This window comes from Gossypium hirsutum, chromosome D11, assembly GCF_007990345.1.
Source record: "Gossypium hirsutum isolate 1008001.06 chromosome D11, Gossypium_hirsutum_v2.1, whole genome shotgun sequence".
Taxonomy (NCBI): domain Eukaryota; kingdom Viridiplantae; phylum Streptophyta; class Magnoliopsida; order Malvales; family Malvaceae; genus Gossypium; species Gossypium hirsutum.
Window position 1 is genome coordinate 69,502,677 of NC_053447.1, and position 13,775 is coordinate 69,516,451.

Here is a 13,775-nt window from a genome sequence, read left to right on the forward strand (position 1 = left end):
GAAGCCAAAACAAAGGACAGTGCCTTTATTTATTTCTTCATTAATAAGTGAATGAATTAAACCACACCACACCACACCACTCCACCACCATCACTACTTTCTTTTTCGAGCGCCGAATAAATTTATTAAGGGAGAATAGCTGATGGAGGTTTTAAAATTTTAATATAATTTTGACCTTCAACTTTATCATTTCATTCATTTTGGTACCTAAATTAATCTCAAAATTAAGGTGAGTTTGAATAAGCGATGCGTTTATCTGCAACTAGTGTAAAAACAGCGGTGGCGGTGAGATTAAATTCTGTAGCGTGAGAAAAAAAATAAGCTAAACGTACTGCACCGCACCCAATCGTCTATTCAAACTCACCCTTAATCTTCAATATTCAAAATCAAAACCAAAATAAAATGCCATAAATAACCCAATCCTCACCTCACTTAACACACCATTGAAAAAAGGGTGAAGTACAGAAATGGTCACTAAAGTATTGAGCATGTTCTCTTTTGGTAACTTTTAATTTATTCTATTTTAGTCACCCAATGTTAAGATCCGTTAAAATGCTAATGGAAAAGTTGGTTGAGTCTTAACTTGGTTAGCATTAGTATTGTTGCTAGTACATGAGGACGTGAGTTCGAACGTGTTGAAATGGGCTTATCTTCTTAAAGGTCGGGATGGATTATGGATACAGACGATTTTAAATGTCATTTTCTTTGATCTAATGTCTCTTCCAGTATACACTTAAAACTACCGGTCTAGTTTGTTCCCACTAACATATTCCTCTAAAAGTTAATTACACGAAAAGTCCCTAAATTTTGGAACAAAGCTTATTCTAGTCCTTAAATTTAAAAGCGGTTTAAATTAGTTCCAATTACGGGAATCATATCAAATAGTTGGTGCCATGTGTGTCGTAAACTGTCTTGCACATGCCACTTTTTCTTTTTCTTTTTTACACATAAAATATTTTTAATTAAAATTTTACTTAATTTCTTAAGAATATATATTTTTATTTCTCTATTTTCTAATAATAAAAATTTTCGACTAAAATTAACTAGGTGCATTTAATATTTATAATATAATGTATTTATTTAAATTAGTTTTTTATTTTAATTTTGTACATAAGGTATATGTGTTATTATTATTAGTTTCAAACTTTACGTTTCATTACTTACTAATTGTTAAATGCATAATTGGATTCTAAATATATGATTTCCACACGTATATACGTGTAGGGGTGAAGTCAAAAAAAATTAAGGGACCGGATTTAAATTGTATATGTTTATGATTCTAAAAATATAATTTTACCATTTTAATAGCCTATATCTTTATTGTTTTTAAAAGATTGAATCAAAATTTTATCATTTTTGGAGGTCAGAGTGCAATTTTAACATTATTAATTCAATTATAAATTATAAATTATAATTTTTAAAAGATTAAATTAATTTTTTATAATTTTTAGAGGTCACAGTGCAATTTTACCATTACTAATCCAATTATAAATTATAAATCAACATAAATGAAAAATATTAAGTGTATTAAAATTTCAAATTAATTATGTAAATAAAATTCATACTAATTGAAAATATTTTAAATAAAAACTAAATTAAATTTAAAAAAAATAAAATACTCAAACTCGTTCCACCTCAGCTTTATAATAATTAATTCAATTTCTTTACACCATTATTTTTGGGCAAATTATATTAATAGTCACCTAATTATTAATATTTTTTGTCATTTAATTACAAAAAATTACAAAATAGTTACTCAACTATTAGTATTTTTTTGTTACTCAACCATGAAAAGTTACAAAATGGTCATTCAATTATTCAATTTTATCTTTTTTAGTCATTAAGTTGTGTGACCATAAAGGAAATTTTGAATAATTGGGTCACTATTTTATAATTTTTCGTACTTGAGTAATCAAAAAGATATTAATAATTGAGTTACAATGTTGTAACTTTTCACAATCGAGTGATCAAAAGAATACTAGAGGTGGATTTGAATGTATGGTGCGTTTGGTTAATATAAAAATAATAGTGACGGTGAAATTAAATACTATAATGATACTATAACGTAAAATAAAAAGTAAACTACCGTATTGTCCATCCAAATCTACATTATAATCGATAATCAGGTGATTACCAATATAATTTATAATTTTTTTAATATAAGAAAGTCTTTTCCTTTTTTCTCTACCTAAATGCTTCTTTAAAAAACACCTCCTTGCTTTCATTGCCTTTGTCTGCCATCTACTCCCTTAAATATTAACTCCTTCCCCCTTCCCTCCTTTTTCTCTCCCATCCCATACCCATTATCGCCTGAAAACCATTTTCCGACTCACCGGAAAACCATTCTTATGCATTTCCCCTTCTTCTTCCCTTATAACCCATCAACCCCAGCACCACAATGGGCTGAAAGGAACCTTTTTTCTCCCCTTCTTTAACCACTTCAACCCCTCAAAATAACCAAAACAACCTGTTTTTCACCTTGGGTTTTCATTTTTTTTTCAAAAATCCCACAATGATCAGTGCAACAGACCTTTACCATGTCCTCACCGCCGTTGTACCTCTCTACGTAGCCATGATTTTAGCTTACGGTTCAGTCAAATGGTGGAAAATCTTCACCCCCGATCAATGTTCCGGCATCAACCGTTTCGTCGCTTTATTTGCCGTCCCTTTACTTTCATTCCATTTCATATCAACTAACAATCCATACACCATGAACTTGAAGTTCATAGCCGCTGATACCCTTCAAAAGCTCATCGTCCTAGTACTTTTAGCCATATGGTCAAGAACTAGCTCAAGGGGTTCCTTAGAATGGTCCATAACCTTATTTTCACTCTCAACACTCCCCAATACTTTAGTAATGGGCATCCCTTTGTTAAAAGGCATGTATGGGGATTATTCAGGGAGTTTAATGGTTCAAATAGTGGTTTTACAATGTATAATTTGGTACACTTTGATGTTATTCTTGTTTGAATATCGTGGTGCTAAGCTATTAATAGCTGAACAATTCCCAGATACTGCTGGTTCTATAATTTCATTTAAAGTTGATTCTGATGTTTTGTCATTAGATGGTAAAGAACCTTTACAAACCGATGCTGAAGTCGGTGATGATGGGAAACTTCATGTTACTGTGAGGAAATCAACTAGCTCAAGATCGGAAATCTTTTCTCGCCGGTCACATGGTTTGAATTCCGGTATGGGGTTAACACCAAGACCTTCTAATTTAACCAATGCTGAAATTTATTCACTTCAATCATCTAGGAATCCAACACCAAGAGGTTCTAGTTTTAACCATACTGATTTTTATTCAATGGTGAACGGGGGGAAGAACAATGTTAGTCCAAGGCAATCAAATTATGGGATAGGATTTGATGAAGAGAATGGCGTTGGGGTGTTTGGTAATAATGGTATAAGATCAAATGGTAGTTCATATCCTGCTCCGACAAGTGCTGGAATCTTTTCTCCGGTGACTGCTCCCAAGAAGGCAAACGGTGGCGGTGACGGTGGTGGAAAGGATTTGCATATGTTTGTTTGGAGTTCAAGTGCTTCCCCTGTTTCTGAAGGTGGTATACATGTTTTCAAAGGTGGAGATTATGGCAATGATCATCATCATAAAGGTATAAAAACATTGATTTATGGTGTTCTATTACATGTTTTGATTGTGTTTTTTTGTCTTTTTGGATTGTTCTTTTTGTTAGGATAATTGTGTTCTTTGTCTTGTTGACTTGGGGTTTAGCAGATCTTGGGGACCTAACTAGAATTTTTGAAAAGTTTTAGGAGTTTTTTTTTTCCAAAAAATTTGGGGTTTTAATTAAAATTTTGCAAAATCAATGAGAAATTCGAAAGCATTTAGAAGAGCTTAAGTAATTTTTTCAAAAAATTAAAAAGCATAGTGGAAGTTTTAAAAAATTTGGAGGGACCAAATTGAAATTCACCTTATTCCAAGAAACCTGAAATTTTGTGTCTAGGGTTTAGGGTTTAGATTTGGCTTTAATCTCATGTTTTTGGGGTTTTAGATTATGATGAATATGGTAGAGACGAATTCACTTTCGGTAATAAGGCAGCAACGAACGGTGGTGTCGATCGAGAAGGACCGGTTCTTTCCAAGCTTGGTTCAAGTTCCACGACTGAACTTAACCCGAAGATTGAAACAAAGCCGGCCGCTATGCCTCCGGCTAGTGTTATGACTAGACTTATATTGATCATGGTGTGGCGAAAACTAATCCGGAATCCCAACACTTACTCGAGTTTGATCGGTCTCACTTGGTCTCTTGTTTCGTTCAAGTGCGTAAAACTATTACATCGGCTGTTCTTTTCACTAAATTTGTCTTGAACTCTGCATTCAAATTCATTTGTTTTGTTGCATATGTGTAGGTGGAATATCCAAATGCCTGCTATAGTAGCCGGTTCGATATCGATTCTTTCCAATGCAGGTCTCGGAATGGCCATGTTTAGCCTTGGTAAGTCACGATGTTGTCGGATTTTGTTTATTTCGGGTTCTGGTTTATCTCAAGTTTCATTGTTTTGTAGGCTTATTCATGGCACTTCAACCAAGGATAATTGCATGCGGGAACACGATCGCGACCTTTGCCATGGCGGTTCGGTTCCTAACCGGTCCTGCGGTTATGGCAGCTGCCTCGATCGCTGTTGGGTTAAGAGGTGTTCTTCTCCGCATTGCTATCGTGCAGGTAAATCCTACTTTCCGGTGATTCTCTACCGTTAAATAAGTATATTCCGATTCTGAGGTTAAGAATTTGTTTTTCGGGTTTTAATTTTCTCAGGCAGCTCTTCCACAAGGGATCGTACCTTTCGTCTTTGCAAAGGAGTACAATGTTCATCCTGATATATTGAGCACAGGGTAAGATCATTTTGCTCTTTTCTCCCTTCTTGTAAATATAGTGTTCGAATTGCATTTTGATCCATTTACTTGAAAAATATGCAAATTGGTCCTTGCTTGTTTAAAAAATGGTCCCCCAAATTTGTATTGACAAAAAATGACAGATTTGCAAATATCAAACATGAACAAAACAGTCCTCCCCAAAAAGGACCATTTTGATCATTTTTTAAGTAGAGGGACCGGAATGCAATCTGGGTTTTTACCAATGAGTCATGACACCCTTCTCCTGTTTGTTTTGTCAATAGAAATGTTTAAACTTGATTATGTGAAGAAAAGAAAAAAAAATACCATAGAACACCCTGTAGATTCTTTGCTTAGAAAATAAGCAAACTAGTCCCTGAACATTACAAATATGAACAAAATGGTCTTTATCTTCTCTCATTTCTCTCATTACACCTTTTTTTTTCATTCCCTTATTGCATTTCGGTTTCTTTACTTGGAAAAATATCCAACTAGTCCCTATAACATTACAAACATGAGCAAAACGTCCTCCCAAATCCATATCTTATCATAAAAAAAAAGGATTTGGTCATTTTTCGAGTAGGCTTTTATTTTTTACCGATGATACATAATTTTTCGTTGCAGGGTTATATTTGGAATGCTGATTGCCCTTCCCATAACACTGGTTTACTACATTCTATTGGGACTTTGAAGCTGACAAGAGGAAAGAAAAGGAGACTGACCAAATTAACCCTCCCATCATTTTGAAAACGGCAACGTTTTGGTGTTTCTCTTCTTAAAAAAATCACTGTTATAATTTTGTCCAACTGATATGGTGATTTACAGTGAAATTATCTGATCTTTTTTATTTATTTATCTTTTTGACAATATTAAAAAAAAAGGTGCTTGGAATAGACTTTTGTTTTTAATGTTAATTTTTTTTCAGTCCTTTGCCTTTTTGCTTTTTTGGTCCTTTTTATGAAAAGTGAAGCCCTCTTGCAATATTTTTATTTTAAACCTTTTTTTCAAGGTAATATATATGCTTTTTTTTTAATGGAATTGGGATCCCTATGTCGGAATAAAATCCAACCCCACATTTATTTAATACACAAGACAAAGGGCAAGCTTTATTGCTGGTGTTTGGTGATATTACCTAAGAAGTCCTTTTTACTATTAAAAAATTCATACAAGTACAATTCGTAATAAAGCTAGCATTGTTTGTTTAAATTATATAAAAATTGTTCCTTTATCATTTACCAAAAAAGAAACTTTAAAATATGATTTTTGTAAATTGTAATACACTTTAATTCCAAAAAAATATATAATTTAAAAATACCAACATTGTTAAAAAGTGTAAATATTTTTTTAGAAAAATTAAAATGATAATGTACACTTTTAGAAGGAGATATCGTCGTTTAAGGGCCAAATCGAGATAATCCGCTAAATTCAAAAACCAAAGTGAGAATAGTTAATAAAATGAGGGACTAAATGTGAAATTATAGGGAAAAGAAGTAGGATGCAGACCAAAAGGCAAGGTGTAATAAAAAGGCCGGGGTGTAAAAGGGTGAACCAGCTGTAACTGGAGACTGGGATTTTTGTCTGCGAAAAAGAAAACATTTGCAGGGTTCCAAGTTGAAAAAAAGGAAGGCATTGGGTCTATGCCCCATAGCTGTCTTTTAGGTTAGGTTTAGGTCTGGTTAGGTCGGCTCTTTGAAAACCCTCTCAACACTTAGACCTCTTTATTTATGGATTTTTTTTAAATTTTTTTGTTCAAGAATCGATCAAATCACTCGGTCATATTGGTTTGTTCGAGCATTAGTTGAAAGAAAAATATCGAATTAATTGGTCTATAAATTGGGATGGACGAGTAGAATTGAGCTAAAAATCGGTTAAATCAATAGTTAGACTGATTTTTTAATGTTTTTATTTAATTATTGTTAAATTGATGATCGGGCCAAAAATAACCAATTGAACAATTGGGTTATTTATTATCTCGATTTTTTATGGATTCATAATCGATTGAGTCGATTGTACCATCAATTTTTTATTTAAAAGATTGATATAATCTTACTTTAATTAAAGTTTTTAGAATTGGACAATTAGGGAGTGCAATCGTTTAATCGATATGTTTAGTTGGTTTTCTTTTTTTGAATTAACTTAATCGACTTTAACATGAGAAAGTCGTCCCATCTAACTTGCTGAGAAAACTAACCAAATTGAATCGAACGAACCTTGGGTTATTAGATTGGATTTATATGATATATATTATAACATATAAATATATTTTAAATAATTTAAAATTAATTGGTTTTTCAGTCGATTCAATTTTTTGTATTCAACTAACCAAATGAATAAAACAATTAAATTGAGGTTAAAACTGATCAACTTAACTCATCCGACGACTAAATCGAGAAATTGGATGTCTCGGTTTTTTGGTTTTTTAGGTTAAAATAAAAAATTGCTCTCCCTTACAAATAAGTGGTCAATTTATTAGACTAATTTATGATTTTTAATATATATTTTATTTAATTATTGTTAAATTGACAAATAAACATGCTTGATTTTTACAAAATGTTTACTTGAATAATGTAGTTTCAAATAATAATGTTTTAATTATTATATTTAATGAATTTGAAGTAGGTGCTTTTATTAATTTTTGGATTTTTGTTACTTAAATTCAACAAATTTAGATTGTTTTAATTAATTTTTTTTTATTTTTTAGATAACAACTTTAAAAACTTGTAAAACAATGAAAATAATATTTTTAAAAATCATATGTTGTGTCCGATTCAATGAGGGGGTGCATTGATTGGTGGAGATAAATTCGAGAGAGGTGTTAGTATTGAGTGAGTGAATAATAATGGAGGTACCTAGGTGACTTGCAACTCAAGCCACCAACCAAGGTAATGTTTGCAAACATGTTGCCTCGATTGGTGGTTTGAGTTGCCCCACACCCAATTACCAACGAAGGCGCCTTCCTCCGTGAATACTATAAAACTCGACATGGGGACAATATATTCGATTGTTGGGGAACTGGGTCGGTTGTCTGACTGATGACACTTTAAAGACTTCTCCCAAAAGAGTTGATCCTTTCAACACTAAATATCTCTTTTTTTTTTATTTGATAATTAAAAAAATCACTTATTTGAATTCATATTTTATTAACCTCCGTTTAAATGTTGAGCTGGTTGTTTAAGTTTAATTGGGGAAAACTTTTAGGTTTTAAAAAATGACTCGATTGTGTTGGGTTTGAACTCTAATATTCAATGCTTGAAATTGTCTCGATCCAACTTGTTTTACAATTGCATATATGTTAAAAATTGAAAATTTAGAAGAAAATATATAAAAATAATATTTGATGTACTATCGATGCATAAGTCTCGTACACCGTTAATGAACTACATTAAATCACCTAATCAATAAGTAAAATAGAATAAATTTTTGAGGACTTATAAATAAATACCGATAAGTGTATTTAAGTTTATAATATTATTTTTAAATAAAATTTAAAATTTGGGGGAAGAAAATAATGGGAGTAGAAGGGCCTTTAGCTTTGTCTTGGCCCAGCAATTTCAACAGGAACTACAATAAAAGAGACAAAATGGACAAGGGCTAAGTTAAGTTATTAGTCCATCTTGGCCCACACATATTTGTGGCAGATTATTTGAAATTTCAATTTTGACACTTTTGACAAAAGCTAAGGTCTTGGATCTTCAAAACTTCGATTCGGGTCTCATCTTTTGTAATTGCAATGTGTCGATTTTGTTCAATTTTTTGTCTATTGTGTTTTATATTTAGATGGATTCTACATGTAATTTGCACCTATATTGTACTTGTAATTTATTGTCTTTGGTAAAAGTATCATGAAGGCTAATGTATTAGGAGTTGGATTGCATTTTACCCCTCTATTGTAAAAATGGGCAAATCAATCCCTGTCCATTAGTTCAAACAGAAAAATGGTCCTTTTTGTTAAAAATTAATTTCATCCATTTTTATTGTTAAAACTGGTGAAATTGAAAAAATAACCAAACAGTGATATGTGGCGTTCCATGCATACATTATGTTGATGAAATTTTTAACAAAAATGACTAATTTAAAATGCAAAAAAAACCCAAACTTAAAAATTTGATTTAATCATAACAAGTAAATATTATGAATTCGTTCGATTCAAACTCGAATATGAAAGAATCCGAAAATGACTCACACAAGTAATCTGAAAATATATATATATTTAAAAAACTAATTTATTGAAAATAAAACCTAATATATATTATTAATTTATTTCAATTTATAATTTTGATATTAATTTTTATTTCGTTGAAGAAAATCTAAACATGTAAATAATGAAAAATGCTAATTTTTATTGTTGTATTATTTTTTTGTATTATTTGTTTTTGTTGAAAAAATTAAAATATCAATTTAATATTAATGGAAGTATTAATCAACATGCCAAGTCAGCAAATTCCGATGAAAAATACTAATGGAGTTAATGATTGGATTGGGATTTTTGAACTAGAAAAGTAGGACTTAATTTTAAAAATTTTAAGTATATGGGCTAAATTTCAATTTTTGTATAAGTATAGGGACTACAACAAATTTTGACCGATTTGTAATTGGGATAATGTTAATGGGCCCAACGATATGATTTGGTAAGGATCCAATAACCTTGCTTTCTTAGCTAATGTCTTTTTGGATATTCTAAAGTAGCCCCTAAATTTTAAAATACTTTAGTTTAGTCCTTAGCATATCAATATTGTATCAATGAGGTCCTTTGGTGAACCTATCTATCAGCTTTGACGTTAAATATCAGCTCAAATTTAATGCATAGCATATTTAAAACATGTAAACCAAATTGTAAATACATGAGTGAATACTTTGGATTAGAGCTGTTCATGGTTTGGGCATAGTCGAGCCGCGACTCGATTCCAGAAAAATTCATGTCCAAACTTGTTTTTGAATCGATTGGATCCAAAACAATTAGCTACAAATATATATAAAAAATCATATAATCTTATAGGCAAATATCCACTAAACAATTTTGTTCTTATTTCCCAAAATAAGAATTTATTTATTTATTTTTCTTTGTATTTGATTAAACCAAGACTAATATTTATTATTTTTTTAATGCAGACATCGTATTCTATACATTATTGTAATGTTTTAATAACGAGTGATTATTGTCGATTGAGTCTTACCTCGATTGGTATAGGTATTGTTACCAATGCAGCAGAATATGGCTTCGAGTGTGCTGAAGCGCATTATCCTCTTATTTATGGGTTGGAGAGGAGCTATAGATAGTGTTAGATATCGAAATTGTTAAAAAAAAATAATAATGGGTGAATACTGCTTGAAATGATTTTTAATTATTATTTATGTACGTTAATCATAGTCATTAATAACTGTTTGCTTTATCTAGTGTTTTCTTAAAAATTATTGTAAACAAAAAAAACCACAATAATAAAAAAAGTTAATTGCCTAAGATGACATTAAATTTTAAAATATTTCAATTTAGTCATCAAACTATCATTATAATTCAATTCTACCCCTTCTTTAATTTTTTTTCTACCTTCCCCTATGTATACGTGTTTATAATTTAATCGCATGTTTAAACATGCTCCATGTCGTATCTAAATCTGACATTTAATGCCTAAATTAACAGCTAGGTTGATAGGGTGACTTGATTGATATGATATAGATATTTTGAGGACTCATTTAAAACGTTTTCAAGTTTAGCTACAAACTAAAATTTTGAATCATACTTAAGGGTACATGGTGCAATTAACCCTAATATAAATACGTTAACAATTAAAAATACAAATTCATTTATAACTTAATAACAAAATTTTGATCTTATCATATCTGTTCTTTTTGATGTAATGCCTATAACTATCCATAGTCCCTTCTCAACCCTTAAATAGGAGGATAACGTGTTTCAGCTAGCGTACTTGAACCCACGTCCTCCTGCACTGGCAACAATGTCGATGCTAATCGAGCTAAAACTCAATCATCATTAATATATCGATAATTGAATAAACTTTTTTACAAATAATTAAACTATTTTATAAAAGGATTTTAGTAGATATTCAGACTTCAATTTGAATAGGTATTATCATATTGTTTACTTTCGGCTGGTCATGATGAAAGTATCGAAAGGTACATATATTTATATTTGATTCCCATTTAGTTAGTCAAAAAGAATGGGTTGAAATTTGAAACCCATTTTTTTTTATTGAGAAAAATCAGTATGAACATAGAAATTAGAAACTATTGAGTTTATTTAATTATTAATATAATGTATTTTTATTATTTAAATAGTAAAACATGTTATTTTGATTGATCAATGTATTTGGAGGCCGTTTGAGTCTTAGCTCGATTAGCATAAATATTGTTGTCAATCTAGGAAGACGTGGATTCGAGTGTTCTGAAACGCATTATCCTCCTGTTTATGGGTTGGGGAGAGGCTATTGATAGTTCTAAGCATTGTGTAAATAAATAAAAAAAAGTACTAGGGGTGTGTAATTGAGTTGAGCTGAACTTGAAATTTAAGGTTCGGTACTCATTTGAGTTTGACTCGAGATTTAATTGAATTACTCAAACTCAAGTAAACTCGTTTTATCAATTTTTATAATCAAGTTCAATTAAATCTGTTTATTTTTTTAGCTTGAGTTCATTTATACTTACATTATTTCTATGTAATAATAGTAAAATATCATTTTATATTATAAAAATGCATTAAAATGAAAAACTTAATCAGATTAACGAGTCATTCTAATTAAATATTAAAAAATTTAATATTTAACTCAATAATTATCAAATGAAATTTAAAAGTATTCAAGTCAAACTCGAATAACTCGTGATTATTGATCTCCCATATATATGCTTATAATGTATAAATTTATTCCAAAAATTGCAATAATTCTATGAAGTCAACAAATGAGAAAATAAAACGTTAATTTTGGACTTTCCACTTCAATTTCTTTTACTCTTTTATATTATTCCTTTGTTATGAGATTTTTTTAGTAAGGTGGTCGATTGAGTCTTAGTTTGATTAGTATGGACATTGTTGTTAATGTAAGAGAACGTAGATTCGAGTGTGTTGAGCAGATTATCCTCGTATTTATAAGTTGGAGAGGGACTATGGGTAGTTCTAGACATTATGTTAAAAGAACAGATAAAATCAAAATATATTATGAAATTATTCAAAGAAACATAATGTCGAATGGAAAATAAAAAGTTTTCACAATATTTTCATTTACAATTTCTTTTAAAAATATTTTCAACCTATTTTATACCAAAAATCTCAATTGATCCAAGTATCATAAAAATTTTAAAAAAAATTTGTCACCTAATTTAAGGAATATAATATTATCTTTAATAGTAAGATTATCGGAATGTAAGATTACTAAATACATTACTAGGCATGTTATATTATCCCGTTTAGTTCATTCTGATAATGTATAAAAGTATATTTTACTAATTTGTTGTTGTTATTGACAATTAAAACTATGAATTTTAATAAAAATTTTAAGACTTACCAATTACAATAATATTATTAAATATTTAAAGTAAATAGTTTTTAATAATAAATATTATTGAAAAATACTAAAATACATCAATGTCGTCTTTTAATTAATAAGAGTAATTTTGTAAATCATCACGTTTCTAAAAATAAAATTGTTTAGTGAACCAAACGTGTCAATATAATTTACCTGGGATTTTAATGAATACTTCGATGTACATCATATATTGTAAAACAATATTTCGAGCAATCATATTCCCATCAATTGTATTCCAAGAAATCACATTCCAATAGAATCGTTAGCTGAGAATGCACGTAAAACTTGGTAGTTCATAGATCAAATGGTACTGTATATAAAGATATATCATTTTAAATTTCAGGTGAGTATTTGGTACACTGACAATATATATTTTTTATTCCACAAGCAATTTTAAAAATTTGACATGTTTTTCTTGTTTTAATATATATATATATATATAACTTTTTAATGGTTTACTATATCCATACAAGACAATTGCCAATCCCTTAATCTTACTTGTGGAGTTTAAAAACTCCATTGATAGTGCAATGTACCGAATATTTTCTCTTAAATTTTTACGTAATATATTTATATCTACATAGTTAAATAAAATTTGACTGAGTTTGTGTTACAAATTAACCGAACATCAATTAACTTGTGCTACAAACTCAATTAGGAAACAACTTAAAAACCAATTTTTTTTTAAGAAATCAATGAATATTATTACAATGGTGTTATTGATTTTAATATATATATATATTTGTATACATCTTTAAATAAAACAATCAAAAAAACCAAATGTCTAAGGGTTGAACTCGAGATTAATAAAGATTCGTACATAAATCTTTTACCACCTCACCTATGATTTAATTAAAGAATAATTATTTTTAATACATTATACATATTTCTGTTTCACACATATAGTGGATGATATAATTTATGAAGTTCTTAAATGAGGTAGTGTCACGAGTTAAGTGATATTAACTTAATTGGAAGCAAATTTTTAATTTATCGTGAGTGTGATATAACTTATATAAGTTTTTTTGGGGGGGGGGGCAAATTAGTCATTGTATGTTAGATCAAAGAATAAATTGGTCATTTCTGTTAAAAGATTAGTGTGGTTGACGAAATATCCAAACAGTTACATGTAGTTTGCGACATGCACCTTATGCTGACGTACAGAGACCAATTTTTAACAATAAAAATTGATGAAATTTGTAACAGAAATACCAATTTACTCATTGGTTTAATGTATAGGATTAGGAACTAATTTGTTCTCTTTTTTTTAATAAAGGGAGCAAAACGCAATCCGATCTCATCATAAGAGACTCCATAACAAGTTTTCAAGTATTAACTTCTCATCTTGTATATATATATATATTTCAAAAATACAATTTTCATAC

The 13,775-nt window shown here is 29.7% G+C and overlaps 1 protein-coding gene across 1 annotated transcript; it reads left to right on the forward strand.

Annotated features, from left to right (window-relative positions):
• The first annotated feature begins 2,512 nt into the window (after nt 1-2,512).
• On the forward strand, nt 2,513-5,546 carry LOC107925879 (probable auxin efflux carrier component 1c). The gene is given in 6 exon segments (NM_001327256.1): nt 2,513-3,614; nt 4,014-4,281; nt 4,372-4,457; nt 4,528-4,685; nt 4,779-4,855; nt 5,480-5,546. Coding segments are annotated over 6 exon segments (1,758 nt in total).
• The last annotated feature ends 8,229 nt before the right edge of the window (nt 5,547-13,775 follow it).